Source organism: Plecotus auritus (assembly GCF_963455305.1).
Source record: "Plecotus auritus genome assembly, chromosome: 8".
Taxonomy (NCBI): Eukaryota; Metazoa; Chordata; class Mammalia; order Chiroptera; family Vespertilionidae; genus Plecotus; species Plecotus auritus.
The window spans coordinates 110,908,944-110,934,531 of NC_137782.1; the positions used below are offsets into that span (position 1 = coordinate 110,908,944).

The 25,588-nt window shown below is 43.4% G+C and overlaps 1 protein-coding gene across 5 annotated transcripts in view; it reads left to right on the forward strand.

Moving 5' to 3' along the window:
* TMEM131 (transmembrane protein 131) overlaps window positions 1–25,588 on the forward strand; it is a 237,442-nt gene that overhangs the window by 202,409 nt on the left and 9,445 nt on the right. For 3 of the 5 annotated variants that reach the window (XM_080684411.1, XM_080684413.1, XM_080684412.1), the window contains exons 32-35: window positions 11,084–11,253; window positions 14,155–14,282; window positions 17,349–17,473; window positions 17,666–17,815. In XM_080684411.1, the coding sequence (XP_080540537.1) occupies window positions 11,084–11,253; window positions 14,155–14,282; window positions 17,349–17,473; window positions 17,666–17,815 (573 nt within the window). Of the gene's footprint in view, window positions 1–11,083; window positions 11,254–14,154; window positions 14,283–17,348; window positions 17,474–17,665; window positions 17,816–25,274; window positions 25,377–25,588 lie in introns of all 5 variants that reach the window. The other 2 variants (XM_080684409.1, XM_080684410.1) reach the window with 1 other exon arrangement.

Here is a 25,588-nt window from a genome sequence, read left to right on the forward strand (position 1 = left end):
GGTCCTCTCCTTAGAGCAGCTCAAAACAGTTGGCTTCCCCAGAGCAAGCAAGCACAAGAAGGAAAGAGAAAATAAGCTGGCAGTACAGAAGTCTGTATCTTGTGACCTACTCTTGAAAGTGACATCACATCACTTCTGCAGTACTCTGGTCATTAGCAGTGTGGTCCCGCCCACAGTTCAGGAGAGAGAATTCCATAAGAACACATATACCAGGAAGTGAGGTCCCTGGGAGCCATCTTAGAAGTCTGTATGTCACACATACATACACAGGTAGGCTAATTGGTAACTTCCGAAATCAAATGTAAAAAGCAATAAATGGCCTAGCTCTACTTACATTAGTCCTTTATATCCTTAAGTCTTTTGCATCTTCCTTTCCTATGGCAGCCATCCCAATGCACATAACTCCTAGCCTATTTAAGTACCTCCCTCACTAATGTACCAAGGAGGTTTGCTTTTGGTTTACATAGGGAATAGGGAACTCATAGCCCTAAGAAACCTGACGTCCCCACAGTCCAGGAGTTTTTTTATAGAAAATTTCTTATCGCAGTGATGTGAAGATGTTTATGTGGAGTCCTCTTAGAAGTACATGCATTTAGGAGATCAGAATTACAACTAAACTACAGAACAACCATCACTCAGAACTGCCTGAAATATAGCTGAAATGGCAGTCCTACAACCAACAATACAAAAAAGAAGCCACATAAATACTGCTAGCAGGGACAGAGACAGTGAATAAGTTAGTCCCACACCCACACATGGTAGATAAAAATCGGGAGGGATATCTCGGCAGTGGAGGTCCCCTGAGGAGTGAGGGGTCGCAGCCCAGGGTTCCAGAGCCAGAAAGAGAAGTCCCTATAATTTCTGGCTTTAAAACCCAGCAGGGTTGTTCCTTCTTTGGTTCCTTCCTACCACAGAGCCAGCAGGGATTGTGAGACAGAGGACTGCTGGAGTCCCAGACAGTTCCTCTTAAAGGGCCCATGCACGGACTTAGGCTCATTCTGTCTAAGCTCCAGCACTGGAGCAGCAGCTCAAAAAGCACCAAAGATACAGAGGGAGGAACTGAATTGTCCTGCATCAGGGTGAGAGCTGGAGGGGCAGCTTTCTCCCAAAGAGAAGTACTGGCATAAGCCATTGTTCCTTCTTTGGTCCCTTCCTACCACAGAGCCAGCAGGCAGATGCCATATCTGAGTCTTCATTGTTCAACCTGCCCTGTTGATTCCCTGAGACCCCACTCCACCAACTTTCAGGCCCATCCAAGATATTTCCAGTGGCTTTTCCATACAAATTACCTGTCTTGGCTCATACTTCACACTTTCCTAAAATCTCTCAAACAAGCAGCATCTGATCTTGGTGTACCCCATAACTCTCACTAAGTGGCCCCAGGCCTGGCAATAGCAATAACCAGCCTTGGTTCCCAAGTTGGCCTCTTCTGGGTACTTCTAGTAGCAGTACCATCTGCACAATGCTTTATAGCTCATTCCTGGAGACCCTGGGCAGAACACAGGCAGCAGTTGACCTTGGACTGTGCCTCCCAGGAGGCCCAGAGCCAACACACCCAGTGGACAGCTTCAGATCATGTCAAGGCACCACCCAACCACCTCCACAAGTAACACACTCATGAGGCAAACTCAGAAGGCACCAGAGCCCTGCTGAAGTAAGTCCTGCGCCATGGGTGCGCCCTGCACAGCTAATCCTCCACCATAGTCCCAGCCTCCTCAAAGTTGATCAACAGGAGGGTGTACAAAGCCCACACGGGGGTGACGCACCTGGAATGCCCAGCTCTGGAGAACGAGGAGGCTCTGCTATTGTACCCTATAGGTCAGCGGTCACCAACTGGTGGTCTGTGAGGTCTGAAAGGTTGGCGACGGCTGGTTAAGGAAACCTTTGGAGCAGCAGTCGCCAACCAGTGGTCCATGAGGTCTAAAAGGTTGGCGACCGCTGCTATAGGATACCTACTATATTAGGCCACTCTACAAAGCCCGGGAGATATAGTAGTTCTACCTAACACATAGAAACAAACTCAGGAAAGTAGCCAAAATGAGGGGACAAAGAAACAAGTCCTAAGTGAAAGGACAAAAAAAAACTAAATGAAATGGAGGCAAAGCAAGCAAATTAACAGAGTTCAAAACCATGGTTATAAGGATGCTCAAAGAACTTAGGGAGAATGTCAATAACATTAAAAACATAAAAACCATAAGAAAGAACCAGTCAAAAATGAAAGATAGACTAACTGAAATGAAAAATACGTTGCAGGGAATCAACAGTAGAGAAGATAAAGCCTAAAATCAAATCAGCGATGGGTAATATAAGGAAGCAAAAAAATACCCAATCAGAACAAAAGAAATAATCCAAAAATAATAATAATAATCAAAAAAAATAAGTGAGGATAGTGTAAGGAGCCCCTGGGCCAACTTCAAATGTGCCAACATTCACATAATGGGGGTGCCGGAAGGAGAAGAGAGAGAACAAGTAATTGAAAACCTATTTGAAAAAATAATGACAGAAAACCTCCATAACCTGGTGAAGAAAATAGATATATAAGTCTAGAAAGTGCACAGAGTCGAAAACAAGATGGACCCAAAGAAGCCCACACCAAGACGCATCATAATTAAAATGCTAAAGGTTAAAGACAAAGAGACAATCTTAAAAGCACAAGAGAAAAAGCAGTTTGTTACCTACAAGGGAGCTCCCATAAGACTGTCAGCTGATTTCTCAACAGAAACCTTGCAGGCCAGAAGAGATTGGCAAGAAATATTCAAAATGATGAAAAACAAGGACCTAATACCAATGGTGCTCTACCTAGCAAAGCTATCATTTAGAATTGAAAGACATACAAAGATTTCCCCAGACAAGAAAAAGCTAAAGGAGTTCATCACCACCAAACCAGTATTACATGAAATGTTAAAGGGTCTTCTTTAAGAAGAGAAAAAAAAAAGATAAAAAATATCCTATCTAATAAAAGAGTAATATGCAAATTAACCATCACTCTGTTACACCCACAAGCCACGCCCACCATCCAATCAGGAGCGAGTATGCAAATTAACCCAACCAAGATGGCTGCAGACACAGAGAGAGCAGGAGGGAGGCTTGGGTTTTCCCAGTAATGGAGGAAGCCAAGCTTTCCGCACACCCTGGCTGGCCCAGGCCTCCACTCCAGGCTACAAAGTTTCAATTATAGAAGATAAATAAATCCCAACAAAAATGGTGGCAGCCACGGAGCTGGAGAGATCAGGAGGCTGGGGTTGCCTTCGGTGATGGAGGAAGCCAAGCTTCTGCAGCCCTGGCCTGCCTTGGCCTCTGCTTAAGGCTACAAAGTTTCAATTGTAGAAGATAAATAAATCCCAGATACCAGGGCCTCTGCTTGGGTCGCCGAGGGGCATGGCCAGCCTGCAAACCACCACAGGCCCCACGCCCCGGCCGCCCCACACCCCAAGGGAACCCCCACCTTGATCTGGGACACCCTTCAGGGCAAACCAGCTGGCCTCCACCCATGCACTAGGCCTCTATCCTATCTAATAAAAGAGTAATATGCAGATTGACCATCACTCCAGCACACAAGATGGCTACCCCCATGTGGTCAAAGATCCTTCCCCCATGTGGACACAAGATGGCCAGCAGGGGAGGGCAGTTGGGAGGGACCAGGCCTGCAAGGGAGGACAGTTAGGGGTGACCAGGCCTGCAGGGGAGGGCAGTTAGGGGTGACCAGGCCTGCAGGGGAGGGCAGTTAGGGGCAAACAGGCTGGCAGGGGAACAGTTAGGCATCAATCAGGCTGGCAGGGGAGTGGTTAGGGGGTGATCAGGCTGGCAGGAAGAAGCAGTTAGGGGCAATCAGGAAGGCGAGCAGTTGCAAGCCAGCAGTCCTGGATTGTGAGAGGGATGTCCGACTGCCCAGGCAACTGGGATCGGGCCTAAACGGGCAGTCGGACATCCCTCGAGGGGTCCCAGATTGGAGAGGGTGCAGGCTGGGCTGAGGGACATGCTCCTCCCACCCCATGCACGAATTTCATGCACTGGGCCTCTAGTGAATAATAAAATGGCAATAAATACATATCTATCAACAATTGAATCTTAAAAAACAAAATAAGTGAACAAGCAGAACATAAACCAAAAAAATCTTTAATTCATTTTGGTTTAATTTTAGTGAATGGTGTCCAATTTCATTCTTTTGCAAGTGGATATCTAGTTTGTCCAACACCATTTATTAAAGAGATTATCCTTTCTTGATTGAGTCTTTTATTTTTTATTATTTTTTTTAAATCTTTATTCAGATTATTACAATTATTTCTCCTTTTTCCCCCCATAGCTCCCCTCCACCCATTTCCCACCCCACCTTCTGCCCTTACCTCCCCCCCACTGTCCTCATCCATAGGTGTATGATTTTTGTCCATTCTCTTCATGAACCCCCCATACCACTTTCCCCCTGAGAGTTATCAGTCCACTCCCTTTCTATGCCCCTGATTCTATTATATTCACCAGATTATTCTGTTCCTCAGGTTTTTAATTCACTTGATTTTTAGGTTCGCTTGTTGATAGATATGTATTTGTTGTTCATAATTTTTCTCTTTACTTTTTTCTTCTTCCTCTTCTTTAAGAATACCTTTCAGCATTTCATATAATACTGGTTTGGTGGTGATGAACTCCTTCAGCTTTTTCTTATCTGTGAAGCTCTTTATCTGCCCTTCAATTCTGAATGATAGCTTTGCTGGGTAGAGTAATCTTGGTTGTAGGTTCTTGCTATTCATCACTTTGAAAATTTCTTGCCACTACCGTCTGGCCTGCATAGTTTCTGTTGAGAAGTCAGCTGACAGTCGTATGGGTGCTCCCTTGTAGGTAATTAACTGTTTCTCTCTTGCTGCTTTTAATATTTTCTCTTTGTCTTTTGCTCTTGGCATTTTAATTATGATGTGTCTTGGTGTGGTCCTCTTTGGATTCCTTTTGTTTGGGGTTCTGTGGGCTTCCTGGACTTGTAAGTCTATTTCTTTCACCAGGTGGGGGAAGTTTTCCGTCATTATTTCTTCAAATAGGTTTTCAGTATCTTGCTCTCTCTCTTCTTCTGGCACCCCCATAATTCTGATGTTGGTATGCTTGAAGTTGTCCCAGAGTCTTCTTACATTATCTTCAACTTTTTGGATTTTTTTTTTTGCTTTTTGCTTTTTCGGTTGAGTGTTTTTTGCTTCTTTGTATTTCAATTCTTTGACTTGATTCTTGGGTTCCTCTATTCTGTTTCTGGGTCTCTGTATAATATTTTTTATTTCAGTCAGTGTATGTTTAATTTCTAGTTGGTCCTTTTTCATATCTTCGAGGGTCTCGTTATATTTATCGGCCTTTTCTAGGATATTCTTAAAAAGTCTTATAACCGTGGTTTTGAATTCTATATCCAGTCGTTTGTTTTCCTCCATTTCTTTCGTTTGTGATCTGATTCTTTGACCCCGCATTTTCACTGATTCCCTGAGTTGGTAAGGTAGATATTTGTGCTAGGTTTCCAATATGGCCCAGTGGGTCTGCTTCCCCAGTTAACCTGAGGTTGACACTCTTGGTGCACCCCTTTGTGGACTGTGTGTACAGCCTTGTTGTAATTAAGTCTTTATTGTTGTTGGTATCACTGGGAAGAATTGACCTCCGGGCCAGTTGGCTGTAAGGATCAGCTGTGTCTATGCTGGGAGAAGTTCGGTGCTGGAGACAGCCTTATAGGATTAGACTTGCCAAATTGCAATAGCCTCTGTGCTCAGCTTGGATGGGGTGGAGTCTCAGTTTTGGCTTCCTGTCAGCCTTGCCCTTGCACGCATGTGCGCTTTCAGTCCTCCGCCTTCCCCAGCTCGAGTCTCCGCCTGAGAGTCCAGACTCCCCCCACAAGAGCGTGGGTCCCCAGGGGCTCGCCTGGAACCGGGGTTCACTGCAGTCAGAACTGGGGCTCAGTGCCGTCAGGAGCCTCTGACTCCCTTTCACTAGGGAAAGCCTGTGGCAACCTCCGCAGCCTTTGTGCGCACTGGCGCGCGCGCGCGCGCGGGCACTTTCAGTCCTCCGCCTTCCCCGGCTTCCGAGTCTCCGCCCGAGAGTCCAGACTCCCCCCGTAAGAGCGTGGGTCCCCAGGGGTTCGCCCGGAACTGGGGTTCAGTGCTGTCAGAACTGGGGTTCAGTGCGGTCGGAAGCTTCCTTCCCCCTTCCGCCAGAGAAAGTCAGCCAGGCTCTCAGCCGCCCTTCCTCTCTGCGCGCACAAAGCCCCTTTGCCGTACCTCCAATTCTCTGTGAGGTTTCCTCTTTCCTTCTAGTTGTAGAATTTTCACTCAGCCAGCTTTCCTGTGGTTCTGGATGGTGTCCGTTCTGTCTTTTAGTTGTAGTTTTGAAATTGTTGTGCGAGGCAGCAGTTTAGGTGTTTACCTATGCCGCCATCTTGGTTTCTTCCTCTTGATTGAGTCTTTTAAAAAGTACATGTATTTGGAGTTATAAAACAATAACATGTCTTCAATATATTAGTTTCTTCCACAGAAATTTTTTTCTTGTTATCTTAGTAATAGAACTTACGTATTTTAGGGTAATTTTATAGTAAATGTTTAAAATTTTTAAATTAGATCAAGTTACCTAATGTGTTTTTCCCCTATTGAGGGAATGAATAAAAAATGGATGTTATCTTTCTTACTTCAAGCAAAGAGTTGAGTAGTAAAATTGAATCCCTTGCTGCCTGTTTTCTGAGATAGTCTCTAACCTGAAGGATAGGACCATTCTTACTTTCAGGGTTATTCATGTAGAACAGGAGTAGGGAACATCTGGCCTGCAGGCCGTATAAGGTCTGGCCCTGCCAAGGCATTGGGGTGAGTTAATTAGATGGTTGACCAAGTATAGCAGGCTAATTTTTAAGTTGATAATTTCATATGGTCCATGAATTATGTTATAAAATATGGCCATTGGCAGAAAAAAGGTTTCCCACCCCTGGTCTAGAACATAATTTTAAAATTAAAGACTTTTTTAATTTTCACAGTGGTCATAGAGCTGATCTACTAAAAGATACTTCCTGATGGAGCATTCATTACATTGGTGATTCCACGAGGACACAGTTATCACAAGCTACACATCAGGGGATGGCAGGAGAGAACAGGAGATCAAGGGTTGGGCTTGAGAAGGCACCCCAGGTTAGCTTTTCCAACTAGCCACGTGAATGGATGAGAATGGCCAACCTGTTTGGGGAGCACCAGGCCTCTTCTTACCCCCTGGAGTCAGGACATGAAGACAAGAACCAGAGAGCTTGTCATATAAGCACTGGCCAACCACATGTCAAAAATTGTCCTAGCTCAGTGGTGGCAAACTCATTAGTCAACAGAGCCAAATATCAACAGTACAACGATTGAAATTTCTTTTGAGAGCCAAATTTTTTAAACTTAAACTTCTTCTAACGCCACTTCTTCAAAATAGAGTCGCCCAGGCCATGGTATTTTGTGGAAGAGCCACACTCAAGGGGCCAAAGAGCCGCATGTGGCTCACGAGCCGCAGTTTGCCGACCTCGGTCCTAGCTGATTAGAATAGGTGTGTCTTTAGCGGGCTTAATCTTTTCATTTGCTATGGTAGATGGGCTTAAAACCAAATAATTATTGGTGATTAGAATTTCACCTGTCAAATGAGTATCCTCTCTCTCTCTCTCTCTCTTCAATTTAGGCAAGCAAATTACTGGTATATATTTCTAAAAGCACCAATAGCCTAGGATTCATAGATTATATAAAAAAAATAATAGTGGTAGCTGTGTTAAAAAGAAGAGTGTATGTTCATAGATTATGGAAAGCACATTTTCTGAAGCATGACAAAGCCATAAAAACAATATAATGCACACATCCTTTGAACCTGTGAGCTCATATCTGGAAATTTAATATCAGGTAATAATCTTACATACATTATACTTTATAATAGTGGAAAGTAGGAACTGCTTATATATATATTTTAAGAACAGGGGGTTTGTAATTACAGTAAATTAACTTAGGGCAGCATCATACAAAATAATTATACCTAGTCTGTCTGTGATACAGAAATTTGACAGATCATTGTCCACTTCCAAAACTAGTTTCCTGTTTCCTTGCTGATGAAGTGGGGTCTGGCGGTGGTCACGTAGGAGGTGAACATTTGTAAATCTCCCATTTTTCTCAGACAGGATGCTAGAATGAGAAATCCAGTCCTTGGCAGAATGAGAAAAAAGCTGGAATAGAACTTGGGAGGATGGCTTTTTAGGCCCAATTGGCCTCTTCTTTGCATGAGAAAAAGTGTGGTTAGTTAGCTTTTTAGAGTAAACAACACTTCATGGTTCTAAAGCAGCCTTGGGCAATCTAAAGCATGAGCACACTTGACAAGAATTAGTATGACTGTGTGGACGTGCCACAGCTTGGTCACTGTGTGCTCTTGGGGACTCTGCTTTTAAAATGTAAATGAGACATACACCTTTTTATTTTATTTGTTATTTTATTAATTAAAGCCAGCCCCCAGGGTGGTTACTAGTATAAAGGGAAAAGAAAAGTGTCATATCTCTGGGTGACAGCAGCACCGATGTAGTGTCGGAAGAATCACTGTGCCAGGAGAGGGGACGAGGCTGGGCAGAGGGTGGGGAGGAGCGTTCCATGGCATCCAGTAGAACAGAGGCCTGTGGACTGAGGAATGCTAGAGTCATTGGCATTGACAGTTAAGGGGTCATTGCTCACCTTTTCAACATAGCATTATTAAGGTGCTGGGGCAGAAGGCCAAGTGCAGCAGGTTAAAAAAGATGAATTTGTAGGTAAAAAGCATAAACTACTCTTTTATAAAATAATTTTGTGCCCAAGTTTTCAACTTAACTCGTGGTTTATTAAGTATTTATTTTCTTTTGTGTGTCCCTGGCTTCAAGACTTGAGTGCAGTAAGAAAAAAATATATATCACTTTCAGCCCTTTTCTATTTATTAAGGAGGTTTGAGGTTATTGTAAATACAGATTATTTCTACACAGAGCCTCTTACCCACTGAACCTAGCCATGATAAAATAGTCTAACAGCAAGTGGGACATTTGTATCAGGGCTTGACCTTGGTCAAATGGGGAAGACTGAAGGACTCAGTATCAACTACTGAACCTACAAAATCCAAAGTCCTGAGGCTCGTGGGGCCAGAGCAGGACCGCACCTTCCCTCTGCCCTGGCTGAGGGGAGCTCCAGCTGTTCGGGTGGGCCAAGGCTGGTACAGTTAACCAGCTGGCCAATCTTTTCAAGACTTAATGTCCCAGTTAATGGTTTCAATCGCACCTCCAGAATCAGTGGGAAAGTAAAGGACCAAGTGGCATTTCTAAAAGTCAGAGCTTTACTGCTTTTCTAGGCCAGGCTCGGCCAGGCTCAGCCAGCTTTTTCTGTAAAGGGCCAGATGGTACTTATTTGAGGTTTGATGTGCCACAGGCTGTGTTTGTCATATATGCTGCTTTTGTTTTTTGTTTTTTAACCTCTTAAAAATATAAAAATTATTCTCTGCTCACAAGTTCTAGAGATCAGGCTACCGGTCAGATTGGGCTGGTGGCCCATAGTTTGCCAACCTGTTCTACATTCCAAAGTATGAGTCTCAAGTGCCTGTTAACAGTAGCCATAAAATAGCCTTTAAAGATGCTAAGTCACCATTGTCAAAAGGGTATATTTAACAATGAGTACAGAATGGGTTACCAGGGGTGGGCAAACTTTTTGACTCGAGGGCTACAATGGGTTTTTAAACTGGACCGGAGGGCCGGAACAAAAGCGTGGATGGAGTGTTTGTGTAAACTAATATAAATTCAAAGTAAAGGAGCGGAGGGGAGAGCAAGAGAACCCTCCGCTCTTTCGGCTCTGCAGGCCAGATAGAACAGCCAAACGGGCCGTAGTTTGCCCACGGCTGGGTTAGCCTGTGGCTCGGGCTCCTATGGCTTTCCCCAGCCTGCCCATCTGTCCAGGTGCTCCTGCCTGCAGCACAGTCCAAGGTTTCTCTCCACTGTCAAGTCAGGCAGGAATGTAAGCTCCAGGAGGACAGGATCGTGCTGCTGGTACTCACTGCTGTGTTCCCAGGACATGGAACAGTGCCTGGGAAACAGTGGGCACTCTGTTATGTGTGATGGGTTGATTTCTTATTTGTCTTGGCAACACCACATCCTTTAAAATATGGGCCTTCTGTAGGTATGTTGTAAGCTCTCCATATATAACATCATGAGGTATTTGTGTGCCAGGCACTATTCTAAGGGCCTCACATGATTCTTCAGTACACTTCAGGGGGGCCTGCCTCCCCAGCTTACAGATGAGAGGTCAGCATCGCGCAGATGGGTACGGAAGAGTCAGGATTTGGACCCAGCCAGCATGCCTCTGCACCAGGGCTCTTGGCACCCTCACCTAACACATGGGCTGATCATCATGTCACCATAGAATTTCATCTCCAGATGGACTTAAAACAATCTCTGGTTTTCACTTCTGTGGCTTTTCAAAGCTGTATCACCCTCTATGGTCTCAAAAAGTATTCCAAGACAGACAGAATTGTCAGAACTACCAAGTTTACCAAAACTCTTTGAACTATACACTTAAAACGGGTACATCCTATTGTACAAAAATTAGGCCCTGAAGTTGATTTTTAAAATATTCTAATCAACAAGTCAAACATGATTTGGAAAGCTTTAATTAGGAATCCTATATAATAAAAGGCTAATATGCAAATTGTCCCCTCGATTGGGAGTTCGTGCACCAGGCATCTAGTAAATAATAATTTTCTAGGGAATGAAGTAGAGAAAGAAGCTTTATTAATAAGAAACAGTCTAGCCTCTTTAAAAAAGTTTTAATGGCTTAATATTCTAAGCTGTTTAAAAATGAAGAGTTTGGCCCTAGCCGGTTTGGCTCAGTGGATAGAGCGTCAGCCTGTAGACTGAAGGGTCCTGGGTTCGATTCTGGTCAGGGACACATGCCTGGGTTGTGGGCTCGATCCCCAGTGGGGGTTGTGCAGGAGGCAACCGATCAATGATTCTCTCTCATCATTGATGTTTCTATCTCTCTCTCCCTCTTCCTTCCGCTCTGAAATCAATAAAAATATATTTTTTTAAAAAATGAAGAGTTTGAAATTTTACTTTGATTTTCATCCCCAGGGAAAGGAAAACCTCTTCAGCGCAAGGTTAAAGCACCGAAGAAGCAAGAGGAGAAGAAGGGAAAGGGAAAGCCCCAGGATGATGAGCTGAAAGACTCGCTGGCTGACGATGACAGCTCCTCCACCACCACAGAGACCTCCAACCCCGACACAGAGCCTCTCCTGAAGGAGGTGGGCAGGACCAGCGTGTTCCATTAGTGTGAGCACATGCTCTAGGATTAGCACTCAGGTTCACAGGCATGTCTAAGCAGGAAGCAGTCACGGCTCTGGGACAAATGTCTTCCTTTCCCTCAGGGAAGGACATGGGGAAGCATGTTAACAAAGTAAAATAGTTAGAAGTTGGAAACACTGCTTAAAAGTTAGGGGCTATCTGGAATAGTAACTACTCTGACTTGTGAAATTTGTTTCAGATTTTAAGTATCAGAAGAGAATGAGAAGGAATTGTACCATTTTAATTATACTGACTTTTCTTGTAAGATCAGTCCTGACATGGGCTTCAGTAGAAGCTCACTGCCCACACAGGTGGCAGTCACCCAGAATGGGACTGAGCGAGCCCCGCACATCGAGTGGGTCGCCTGTCCTCGGTCCTCAGTTCTCAGCATCAGGAGCAACACTGTGAAGTGTCGGGTCCTAATGGGCGTTAGTTAGGAAACGGGTTGGGGGGTGGGGGAGGAGGTACCTGTTGTGATGTGTCTGAGGGTCTGAGGTACAAGCTCTATGCAGAAAAGGTAAAGCAGAATTCTATTTTGGCATTCTTACTTTTAGATAACCTATATTTCAAAAGTAAAACAATGCTAATATAGACATTATTGTAGACCAGAAGTTTTTTGTGGGTGTTTTTGTTTGTTTGTTTTCAGTTTTAACCTAATGGCTAGGGAACCATTTCTTAAAGATATCCAGTAGTGTCATCTACATATATTCATTTTTAAATAACATTTATATGTAACTGTTTTTCTTAGCTGCCTTCCCCTTTGCACCCTCACATTGCGCAGTGCTCTGTGCCCCTCGGCATCGTTGGTAGCGAGTGTTGGACTTCCGTGCTTTATCTCCTAATGCATGACTGCCAGAAGTAGAGCAGAACCCCAGCAGTTTCAGTGACAGGAATGAGCACTCAGAAGGCACGTCAGCACACACTTTCTTCACAACTGTTCCACCTTTCCAGCATTTTTCCTCAGTGACCCCTCCAGCTACCCCGACTCCCAGCATTCTCTCTGCACTCACTGCCATAGTTCTTACCTCTCTGTTGTTCCCTGTCATTTGTGTCCTTACAGACATGGCCTCCATGCCTGTTCCCCTCTCCTGCTGCTTGGGTGTATCCCACCCAGCACTCTGTGGAGGGTTCCTGTGCTCTTCCTTCTTTGTGAATGACCCATTTGCCGGTTGTATGTAATTTCTTCCCCACTAGATTACGCACTCGTATGTTGATTGCAACTGTATCCTACTCATTTATTCAGCATTCTGTACTGAGTGCCTAAATGCCAGGTGTTATGCTGTGAGCTTGGGAAACAGCTGGACAAAGACCAGGTTCTTGTCCTCAAAGAGCTGAGTCTCCATGTTCTTGATGAGTCAGGTGCATAGGAAGTGCTTCCTGAAGAACGCAGAGGGTGTTCCGCCCTTTCTCTGGTTATTTCCTCTTGACAGTTAAACGGTTGACTTGTTGTGACTTGTTAAAATCCAGGCTTCCTTAATAAGTACACACCGTGAGGCAGGACCCTGTGGGGCTGACTGTCACTCCCCATGTGCTTGTAACTCCCCACCCACAACTGTTCCCTTTTGCTGCATGTCCCTCTCCTGTCTGTCCCCTTGTTAGTCTCAGTGCATCTCAAACTGTCTTTGGCCCTAGCTGGTTTGGTTCAGTGGATAGAGCGTTGGACTGCGGACTGGAATGTCCCAGGTTCTATTCCGGTCAAGGGCACATGCTCGGATTGCGGGCTCGATCCCCAGTAGGGGGCATGCAGGAGGCAGCCGATCAATGATTCTCTCTCATCATTGATGTTTCTATCTCTCTCTCCCTCTTCCTTCCTCTCTGAAATAAATAAAAATATTTTTTTAAGAAAACTATCTTTGATGAAGAACCAGGTTTTTAAAAATTACGTGTCTGTCATATACATGGTCCTACTATACATGTGTTATGCACCCAGTCCACGTGCCACTCCCCAGGCAAATTCAGCAGCACCCGAGCAGACACATGCCATGTCCAGGAGACAAGACCTCCGGTTGGTGCTCGGACACCGCCACAGTATCAGGTTACTGTAAAGAAGTGTGAGTGTGGCTTCTGTACGTACCTGGTCACAGACCCGAAACAGCAGTTGCTGGACCAGTCAAGTAGCACAGCTGTAAGATGCCGTGTAGGCATGGCCTTTTCAGTCTGGGCTCCACACGCGAGCCAGGGAAGCGGCTCTACAGTCGTGGTCAGTGAGCGTTCTCATATGTATCTCCCTCCTGTTGGACCTCACAGCCCTCAGGGGAAGGGCCTTGGCCCTCTTGGTAATCCCTTGCCTGGCACCAAGCGTGTGACCAGTAAAATGCTGACTAAGTGAATGAGTGAGCACTCCCGTTTATGGTGAGTAGTAGTTAAATTAACTCATGACTCTTTGGACAGTTACAGTGTCACTGTGAACACTCAGTGAATAGGCGTGAACACTTGTGTTCTTGGCTTGCATTGTGCTTGGGCTCAGCATTGAGCACACTGCTAAAGTGTTTATATTGTAGTCCCAGCTGAACTTTTCTTGTAAATAAAGGCAAGTTTTACTCCCTAAGTCTGAAAAGTAAGAAGCTGTCAGTTTGCTGCTGCCAGTACCACCACACACTTCTGTCAGGATGTGGGTATAAATTAAAATGACACTCTTTATAACTCAGACTCAGAACAATACATTTATAAAAGGTCAAAGGCTAAAAAACTGACAGAACCACATATTTAAAATATATTTGAAGAAAGGAGTTTATTGTTTTTATACATGTGACATATATATCTGCTGCATCTTCAGTTTTGTATCCCTACCTTTAAATAAGACTATATCAGTTATTTTTATTGGTCCTTCTCAGCAATTAAGTGTACATGTTTTTTTTCAGGATACAGAAAAGCAAAAGGGAAAACAAGCCATGCCTGAGAAACATGAAAATGAAATGTCTCAAGTGAAACAAAAAAGCAAAAAACTTTTGAATGTTAAAAAGGAAATCCCAACAGATGTGAAAACCAGGTGAGAAAAAGAAATGAGTGCAGAGAAATAAAGAGTAAGCGAAGTTACTGGTAAAAACTAGGTAACATGATTGCTTGCTTGCTTGGTCTTTGGGGGTGCTTGCAACAAAAGCCCGGTGCTGTATCATGTTCCTCTCGGTTTTCTCAGGTGCCTGATTTGTACCGTTAGGAATGGCCCCATGCTTCTGATGTCAGAAACATAAAGTCTGTTTTACATACTCACACCTGTAAACCTACTTTTGCCCCACCCTGTATACACATTTTTTAAAAAGGGATATCATTAAAAGGCATATACTATCACTTCCTTTTGGAATCTTTATCTGATTGGGAATAAATTTTTTATTTTCTATATTAGGCAAAAAGTTGATCATCTAATACTACTTAAGCCTGTAGTTTTAGCTCACATTTGCTTTATTAAAAATTAGTCTTTAAATATTATCAGTATTATAGGAATAGTATATCATCTCTAGGCCAAAACACTGAAATCCTTAAATGCTGAAGCATTTGTTTTCCTGTAAGTCAGTTGTGATAAAGCCAGAGGGTTGTCTCCGTCTCCACCTGCAGCCCCTCCTGTCAGACCCCAAGAGTTGACATCACAAAAATCAAGGAGTGTGGAGCATTGGGTGGCATGGCAGAGCTCTGGTCCAGGCATTCTTTAGCTTCAACCCTGCAGAAGCAGGCCTGTGGCCCTTACAGGTCCGAGATACCAGGAAGTAAATTAGGGCTTTTAGAGAACCAGGGAGGCCCAGGGAAACCCTGATTTAAGATACCAGCTAGTTGTTGATCCTTTTGTTTTCTAATTGTTTCTCAACATTTTACACTTATGGAACAAATGTAATAACCTAACTTAGTACAGTGTTTACTAGAGTAATTGTGCTTTCTCATAATCTGCTCGAATAGCACATTCCCCTCAGAGCCCTTGGCACCACATGCCACACACTAGCCTCCAGGTCTATAGGCACAGGGGAGCCCTACCCTTGCCCTCGGCTTCCTGCCTCCTTGTATGGGGATTACCATGTACTGCGTGAGTCAAAGTCTGGCATCTGAAATATCTTTCTGGTCTTTCCTTTTAGAAAGAATCACTTAAGTTGGGTCTTACCCATTTATTCAGAAGCTTTAAAAAAGGTTTCTTAATGGAGATCATTTGGCTTAATTTGGGAAAGTATGATTCAGCAAAAAGAAAGTAGTTGTCTGGCACCTTTTTTCTTAAAAACCAATTAATTTTACAGTGGCACAGAGTCAAGCTTTGTATAAATGGACAGCCCTCATTCTCCACATTTATAAACCACTTACTTAAAAATAATTCACATGGGTGTCTATGTCATGGGAGCTTTTGGTACTTTAAAAGATGGAGTTTTTAAATAACCCTGTCAAAAGTGGAAAGAGGATGGAAGAGTTAATAAAGCTGTAGCATTAATAGTCTTACCCATAAAGGGTGGATTTTTTCATGTCAATTTGTTACCCTTCCTAATTCTGTTTTGGGTTAACTAAGACTCATTGGATTTTTGCTTAGTCATTTTACTAATTCAAAATGTAATACCTAATTCTGAGAGAAAATTTGTGAAATATAGAGAACAAAACAATGTAAATAAAAGGACCTTTGAGCTAGTACCTTATAACATGTTTGTAAATAGCCTTCATTAAAATGTATTTATTTGGTTATGAGATGATACTTTATCATCTGCTTACTTTGGGAGAAGAGTGTGCTGTTAGATCTGGAAAGTTGAACCATTCTAACCTTTGAAATCTGGTGTGGATTAGCTGCCTCTGGGAGGGAGACTTTGGGGTGACAACAGAAGGAAGACCATGTGGTGCATAAAGATCCTGAAGGAGGCCCGGGAGAGTCCTGAGTGGTGGCACACCTTGAGGGTTTGGGGACAGGAAGTGCACTAACTAGAAAATGCCATAGACATATCTATTGTAGCCTGTCCAGGTCAGATTTTCAATGAAAAGCAAGCTATGAGCTCAGCCTTGAACTGACAGCTCTGCGACCATCACCAGGAGCATGGTGGGGGTCTCTGATGATGCTTGGAAGAATTCTCGTAAGGGACCACTGGGCTCTGGTCTGTGGCCAGCCTAGTCCCATTGCTCACATGCTGGTTTATATGCACTATCTACCTAATCCATTTCTCCTAGAGATTGCTTCTTGCCCATCAGACTTGAAGGTGGTTGTTGTTGTTATTGTTATTGTTGCCCCCCCCCCTCCCCACCCCGTCAGGCTGTGGAAACTTAAAATAGCTCATCATGTCTCCCATTTCACCTTGGCTGACAGGAAGTTCAGGGCCAATTAATTATCCTAGTTACAAGTGTTTATGATGTTAAGCTTACTGCTAAACCTTTTAGAAAGCATCTACCCAATAAAAGAGTAACATGCTAATTGACTGTACCTTCAAGACGCCCACCAACCAATCAGGAGCAAGTATGCAAATTAACCCAACAAAGATGGAAGATTAATTTGCATATGTGGGCGCTGAGTGGCGGGGGGTGGGGTGGGACGCTTGTGTCATCGCCATGGCGACGATGCAGGCGTCTTGCACCACCCCTGGTCACTCTGGGCCTCTGAGCAGTGTAGGAAGGTGGAAAGGCAGCAGCTCCAGCCAGAGCGAAGGTGGTGCCAGCAGCCAGGGAAAGGAAGGCCCATTCTGGCACAGATCTTCGTGCATCAGGCTTCTAGTGTATACTCTAAGTAAAAATTGTATTTAAATATTTGTCTAGGTTTAGTCCTGAATTTCAAGAATAAAGAAGACAGTTCATCTCTCCACACTCACCCTAGGCAAATACAGCAGTCCTGCTACTCTGCAGTAGGCTGTGCAGTTTTATAGATAGCCCAGGAGCTCAGCCTGGTTCATTTAATTGTTTCTACTACAAATGTCTTCAAAGTTCTGAATAGCAGAACCTTGAATCTCCATATTCAGGAACCCCACTAGTACTGTAGCTGCAGGGAGAGAGTCTACAGCCCCCACATGGCAAGTTCCTGCTAATGGCTTTATGCACATTACCTGAGGCAGGTGCTGTAAGAGGTGTCTGCAAGTGCTGAGCTGTCTCTTGCTCTTTGCTTGTCTTTCAGTTGCTTAGAGCTGCCGTACCCTCCCCCATTGGAAAGTAAACAACGGAGGACCCTCCCAACCAAGATCCCTCTTCCAACTGCATTGACCAGCAGCTCCAAGTCACGGAATTCACAGAAACCAAAAGGTATTTCCCTAATGGTCATACAGACACTTCTATTAACAGTTCTTAGTTGTGAATTACCAGTGATCTGTTAGTAGTTAGTAATCGTGAAAGGCTGTGGTTGTGTTCTCGTCCTCATTAGAAGGGTCATTGAAGTAGACCTGAAAGAAAGGAGTTACCGTTCATTAACAACTTTCTTTTCTTTTTTCTGTGCAGGTACAAATAAGTTAGTGGATAACAGACCATCTGCCCTGGCGAAATTCCTCCCAAATAGTCAAGAACTAGGCAACACCAGTAGCTCAGAGGGTGAAAAAGACTCTCCCCCACCAGAGTGGGACTCTGTGCCAGTCCACAAGCCTGGCAGCTGTAAGTATGGGAATCACTCTGGGCATGACTACTCAGTAGGAACATGCTGCTTTTTTTTATTATTATTATTCTCACCCAAAGATATGTTTTTATTGATTTTAGAGGGAGAGGAGGGGAATGAGAGAGAGAGAAACATCTATCAATTGCTTCCCATATGTAGGAAATGGGCCTCTGTGATCCATCTCCAGCATGGTCGGCTTTTGATGGAAATGGTCACTGCATTTCCCCAGGGCAAACAGAATGTAGGGAGGAGGGAAGAAGATGTAAGAGCAAGGGACGTGGACATGGGCCAGCATCATGGTGGAAACCCCCAAGGTGTCTGCCTCAGCTAGACAGGAGGAGGTGGAGGCAACTAGAAAAGATCTCAGCCCAATTTTTTAAATGGCCCAATGGGAGACAATAAGACCTGATGGATAAGGAAACAGGTGACCCCATAGTACTCAGCCAATGAGGAACTGGAAGAGGGACTGAATAAATAGGCTGTGTTCCTTACCACAGGTGTGCCTGTACAAATGGACACCCTTGAGAACGTATTAAAAGTCATTTTCGCCATACTTCTGTTTTCGCCATATTTCTCACACATTGACGCCCCAACCAGGGATCAAACCCACAACCTTTTGGCATGGGAAGACACTTCAACCAACTGAGCCACCTGGCCAGGGCAGAACATTACTTTGAAAGGAGACCCGGTGTTTGGTTTGCTGGAGCCGGCTTCTACCAACCAGCAAAAGCCCATTGTTAAATAGTCTGCCAGTTGTTAAAATGTTGTAGTTTAATTGGTCATGGTGAGAGTATTCCCAGAGAAAATGGGTTATCGTGGTGTCACGAGAAAAGAATTTCAAGGGGTACATGCGTGGGAGAAGTTTTAGCATAGTGGCAAGATTTATTGGGGTGAAAAGAAATAATATACCCTTGGGAATGTAGAGGGTGGGCAGGCTCTAAAAGCTGCCCCTAAGTCCTTCCTAACCCTCCATATATTTTCTAGGTTTCAGGAGCAAGCAGGCTTTCTCTCAAACTATCCAACCCAATCTGTTTCCTAGTTTTTTTCCAGGGCTGTGCTGGGCTCTCCCCTATCCAGTCCCTTTCCTGGACCTTCTGGGGTTGCATGCCCTTATCCTATCCTATCCTTTTCCCAGGCTAGATTCCTCCCCATTTATGGTCGTTATTTTGGCTTCTACTGCACAAGTCTCATAGTTTTGCTTTGTCATCTGGCTACTGCACATGCCTCAGCAGAGGAATCTCCCCTTACTGGTTCTCCCTCCCCCCAGTAATGGCCGTTGTTCCTGGGGAGATTGGAAAGCTAGTCTTACTGCCTGCTTGGGAATTAAGTCCCTTTGGGGAGTCTGTGAGGCTCAGCTTCTCCTTTCTTTGTTAATAACGACCTACCTTCTGTAATAAGAGTATGTGTGTAACCAGAGAAATAGCAGATGATTCAAATCAGGTCTTTGTTTCTCAGAAGCTGGTGCACCAGCACACCACTGCCCAGTGTCCAAAATGGGAAGACCTGTTTAGATTGGGCAATCTTTCCAAAAAACTGCTTCTTTATGAGAACATTAATTCCACATTTCTTTTTTATAATACATTTTTACAAATGTAAGACTTTTAATTATTATCATTATCATTATTATTATTATTACTACTACTAGAGGCCCAGTGCACGGATTCGTGCACCTGTGGGGTCCCTCGGTCTGGCCTGCGGGGATCAGTGGACCTCCATGCTGCCGTAGCCTGGCCTTACCCACCAGCTTGTCGGGCTCCAGCCCACTGTCTGCATCAATCCCGCACAGCACAAAGTAGTGCAGGAAGCACCAGGCGGCCGGGGAGGAGCCCGAGCCCAGGCTGGGCACTGCACTGCTCCCGCTCATCCTGGTCCTGCTGCACCTGCCGCCACAGCTGCATTTGCCAGCCATGAGCCCAGCGTCTGGTGCCCATCTGTCAACTGAGTGGCACTCCCGCTGTGGGAGCGCACTGACCACCTGGGGGCAGCTCCTGCGTTGAGCGTCTGCCCCCTGATGGCCAGTGCATGTCATAGCTGTTGTCTGGTTATCCGGTGACTTAGGCTTTTATATAAATAGATTTATAGAGAGAGAAAGGGAGAGGGGAAGGAAGAGAGAAACACTGATGTGAGAATAAAACAATCAGCTGTCTCCAACACAACCCCCAACTGAGCCACATCAAACAGGGCAATTCCACATTTCTTTACCTGTCTTGTTTCTCATACAGTTACAGTGTAATCATTTTCTAAAAATTCAGTTTATTCTCAACTTTACTCAATCTTATGTATAAACAACCTATTCTGAAAATTTCATTATTTTCCTCACTAGCTTTTTTACCTTGTTCTCAGATTTCCCCTGCAGTCAGTCATGACAGCAGCACAGTCTACTAAAATAAGGTAGAGGTCTTCTCCTGAAATACAGTCTAACCTCATCTCTCGAACGTCTCTCATCTCAAACAGTTCAATTCTCAACCAAGTTGTTCACAAAAATACGTCTTCATTGTTGAACCAAACTTCAGTTTTCCTAGACCTGACAACCCTTTATAATAAAAAGCGTCTCTCGGGCAACAAAGAAAGGAAAGAATGCTTTTGTAACACAATTTTAAAAAGGCCATCAAGAGTGCTGATGTTGCCCTAGCTGGTTTGGCTCAGTGGATAGAGCGTTGGCCTGTGGACTGAAGTGTCTCAGGTTCGATTCCGGTCAAGATCGATTGCGGGCTCGATCCCAGTAGGGGACGTGCAGGAGGCAGCCGATCAATGATTCTCTCTCATTGTTGATGTTTCTATCTCTCTCTCCCTCTCCCTTCCTCTCTGAAATCAATAAAAATATATTTTATTTTTTAAAAAGAGTGCTAATGTTGCTAAGGGTGTGAAAGAAACAATGATCACTGGCAATTGAAGAGTTGGGAAAACGGTTGTTGATTTGGATAAAGGAAAAGCAGTTAGCCAGTGACAGCATTTTGGAGGCAATAGTATCTGAACATGCGAAGATGCCATATACTGACCTGAAAGACACCCCTGGAACAAGGCTAGTAGGGGGTGGTGTGATAAATTTTAGAAAAGAAGTGTTTATTTATAGATTAAACAGTACATTAGACAAGTGCGGTATATAAGAAAGGTTAAAACGGAGTCATTTGGGGGTCTGGAATGGATTAATTTACATTATTTCTAATAGGAGAAAATAATTATGTTTTTTAACAAATCACTTCTCGAACAGCCTTCTGGAATGAATTAAGTTCGAGAACCCACATTCCACTACAGAAGACAGAGACAAGCATAGGCAGGGGCCTGATGGTAGGATTTAGAATGAAGAGAGGGCCAATCTTAGGACTGACTTGTGTACACTCAACACAGAGTTGGAATAAACTCACATTTGGCTTGTTTGCACTAAAGGTAAAAATCAAGCTTAAGCAAAAGAGTGTTCAAGTTGAGGGGGAATGTAAATGAAGAGTGGGTGATTGAAGCCTCCGTAGTTTGGATGAAGGCTAAGAACTTGGAATTCAGGTGAGGGGCACAGGTGTGGGCAGTTCACAAGGGGATAGGTCACTTCTAGTGGTGGTAGAGGAGGTCAGAAAATGTGTCGTATAAGAGGTGGCTAGGGAAGGGTCAGAGCAAGTGTACAAATAATGAAGATGTGATATCAGAAAGGCACACTATGCTGTGAGGGCTTCCAAGGAGAGCAGGAGGGTGGAGAGAGTTAAGCAAGGTTCATACAGGAGGTGGCATTTGAGATGGGTCCTGACTGTGGGCGCCAGGTCAACAAACAACACAGTGTAAGAGGGAAGGGATTAGCCATGTGGTCAAGGGTGACAGTGGGTGAGGTGCCAGCACCATTGAGGAGGGTCAAGGAGAACTCTGGAACAGTCACAAAGTGGCACTGAAGCTAGCAGATGGGAAGCTTGGGCTTAAGAGAAGCGTGCTTTGCTTGGTGGTGCCATAGGGGGCCTTGACACAGACAAGGCATGTGTAGCCTTATCTCGGCCCTGAGCCCTAGGGGTCTAGGGAGACGCCTCCTATGTAGGAGAGAATTGCACTGAAGTAGAACCTCCATGAGAGCAGGCTTCAGTCTGGAAGTGAGGCCCTCACAGGAAATCGGAGTAGAGCACTCGCCTCACTGTACACAGGACTTGCATGGGGCACAAAAGGCCAGCCTGGAGGGCAAAAGGGAAAAGCATCAAGCTGAGCAGAGCTGTTTTGGACGAAGATAAGAAAAGAGGGCAGTGGGGCTATGCAGTTGTGCCAATGTAACTAGGTCAGTGGACAGCCTCAGTGACTGGGAGCCATGGAGACTGGATTCAGAGAGACCAGAGCACGTTCCTTACTCTTCTCTGTATCACAGTCACGGACCAGCACCCAAGTACACATGGTAATGCAATGTGATCCTTCTTTTGTCTTATTTTAAAATTTTTTACATTTTTATTTTTCAATTATAGTTGACCTACAGTATTATATTAGTTTCAGGTGTACAAATTAGAAATTTTTATAAAGTGATCACCCCAATAAGTATAATACCCCTCTAATACCATGCATAGTTATTACAATATTGAATGTATTCCCTTTATAAGTGCCGGTTCGTACACCTTTTCCACCCATTCCCTAAACCCCCTTGCATCTGGCAACCATCAATTTGTTCTTTGTATTATCAGCTTGTTTGATTTGTTGGTTCATTCATTTAAGTTTTTAGATTCCACATATAAGTGAAACCATATAGTATTTGTCTTTCTCTGACTTATTTCAATTAGCAAAATACCCTCTAGGTCCATCCATGTTGTCACAAATGGCAAGATTCCATTCTTTTTTTGGTTGAGTACTATTCCACTGTATCTATGTAGCACATCTTCTTTATCCATTTGTCTTCCAATGAACACTTAGTTGTTTACTTGGCTATTGTTAAGTAATGCTGCCGTGAACATAGGAGTGCATGTATTTTTCAAGTTTATGTTGGGGTTTCCTAGGATAAATACACAGAAGTAGAATTGCTGGGTCATATTGTAGTTAAATTTTAATTTTTTGAGGAACCTCCATACTGTTTTCCATAGTGGTTGCACAAACTTGCATGTTCACCAACAGTACACAAGGGTTCCCTTTTCTCCACATCCTTGCCAACACTTGTCTGTTTATTTATTGATAACTAGAGGCCCAGCGCACAAAATTCGTGCACAAGTAGAGTCCCTATGCCTGGCCGGTGATTAGGGCCGATTGGGGCCGTCCAGCTGCCGGCTAGGACTTCCCTTCCCTTGCTGCCGGCCAGGCCTTCCTTTGTTCTGCACTGCCCCCTAGTAGTCAGCGCACATCATAGTGAGTGATCAGTCTCCTGTTCAAATTCCCGTGGGGACAATTTACATATTAGGCTTTTATAGATAGCCATTCTGACAGATGTGAGGTAGTATCTCATTGTGCTTTTAATTTACATTTGCCAGATGATTAGTGATGTTGATTGAGCATCTTTTCATATGTCCATTGGCCATCTGTGTGTCCTCTTTGGAGAAGTGTCTATTCAGGTCCTCTTGCCCATTTTTTAATCCAGTTTTTCAGTGTTAAGTTGTGCAAGTTTCTTATATATTTTGGGTATTTACTCTTACCAGATATATCATTAGCAGATACCTTTTCCCATTCAATAAGTTGTCTTTTCATTTTGTTGATCGTTTCCTTAACTGCAGAAAATGTTTAGTTTGATGTAGTCCCATTTGTTTATTTTTAGTTTTGTTTCCCTTGCCCAAGGAGACATTTCCAAAAAAAAAATTGCTAAGACTGATATCACAGTTTACTGCCTACATTTTCTTCTAGAAGTTTTAATGGTTTCGGGTCTGAAACATTTAAGGCTGCAATCCGTTTTGGATTCATTCTTATATATGGTGTAAGAGAGTAGTTTAGTTTCATTTTTTTCCACGTATCTCTCCAGTTTCACAAATACCACTTTGAAGAGACTCTTTACCCATTGTACATTCTTCCCTCCTTTGTCATAGATTGACAATATAAGTATGAGTTTACTTCTGGGCTTTCTATTCTGTTCTATTGATCTCTGTTTTATGCCAGTATCATGCTGTTTTTATTTAATATCAGGTAGCATGATTTCTCCAAATTTGTTTTTTCTCAAGATTGCTTTGGCTGTTCAGGTTCTTTGGTGGTTCCATGTAAATTTTAAGATTATTTGTTCTAGTTCTATGAAAAATGCCACTGGTATTTTGATAGGGATTGCATTGAATCTTTAGATTGCTTTGCATAATATGGACATTTTAATGATGATGTTAATTCTATCTATGAGCATGGTATAGCCTTCCATTTATTTGTATCTTTAATTTCTTTCTTCCGTGCTATATAGTTTTCAGAATACAGGTATTTTACCTCCTCAGCTAAATTTATTTCTTGGTATTTTATTATTTTTGATATGTTTGTAAGTGGGATTATTTCCTAAGATAGTTTGCTATTGATGTAAAAAACACAACCAAATTCTGAATTTTAATTTTGTATCCTGCTACTTTACTGAGTTCATTTATTCTAATAGGTGTTTTTTTTGGGGGGGGGGGGGGGGGGCGGAAATAGGAGGGTCTATATATGGGATCATGTCATCTGCAAATGACTGTTTTACATCTTTATTTACAATTTGGATGCCTTTTATGTCTTTCTCTTGCTTGGTTGCTCTGGCTAAGACTTCCGGTACTATGTTGAATATAATCAGTAAAAAGTGGACATCTGGTCTTGTTCCTGATCTTAAAGAAAAAGCTGTCAGCTTTTTACCATTGAGTATGTTAGCTATGTGTTTGTCATATATGGACTTTATTATGGGGAATGTTCTCTCTATCCTCACTTTGCTGAGAATTTTTATCATGAATTGATGTTGGATTTTGTCTAATGCTTTGTCAGCATCTATTGATATGATCATGTGATCTTTATCCTTCATTTTGTTTATGTGGTATATCATATTGATTTGTGGATATTAGCCAACTTTGCATTCTAGGAATAAATCACACTTGATTGTGGTGTATGCTCTTTTTAATGTATTGCTTAATTTGGTTAGCTAATTTTTTGTTTTCATCATGTCTATTGGCCTATAATTCTCTCTATTTGTAGTGTCTTTATCTGGTTTTGGAATTAGGATAATGCTGGCCTCGTAAAATGAGCTGGTGAATCGTCCCCCCTCTTCTATTATTGGGAATCGTTCAAGAAGGAGAAGTGTTAGTTCTTTGAATGTTTGGTAAAATTCACCTGTGAAGCCATCCGGTCCAGGACTTTTTGTTGGGAATTTTTCTTATTACTGATTCGGTTTTGTTGGTGGTAATCACTATGTTTAGATTTTTTGTTTCTTCCTGATTCAGTTTTGGAAGATTGCATGTTTCTAGGAATATATCCATTCCTTCCAGGTTGTCCTATTTGTTGGCACATAATTGGTCATAGTATTTTCTTTTTTTTTTTCTTTTTTTTTTTTTTAATACTCACCTGAAGATATTTTTCCATTGATTTTAGGGAGAGTGGAAGAGAGGGAAAGACAGAGAGAAACACATCGATTGGTTGCCTCCTGCACGTGCCCCGACCAGGGCCCGGGCTGGGAAGGAGCCTGCAACCAAGGTATGTGCCCTTGACTGGAAATAAACCCGAGACCCTTTGGTCTGCGGGCCGACGCACTATCCACTGAGCCAAACCGGCTAGGGCCCTAGTGTTTTCTTACAACCCTTTGTATTTCTGTAGCCTCAGTTGTCACTTCTCTTTCATTTCTGATTTTATTTATTTGGGTCCTTTCATTTTTTTCCTGATGAGTCTGTCTAAAAGTTTATTAATTT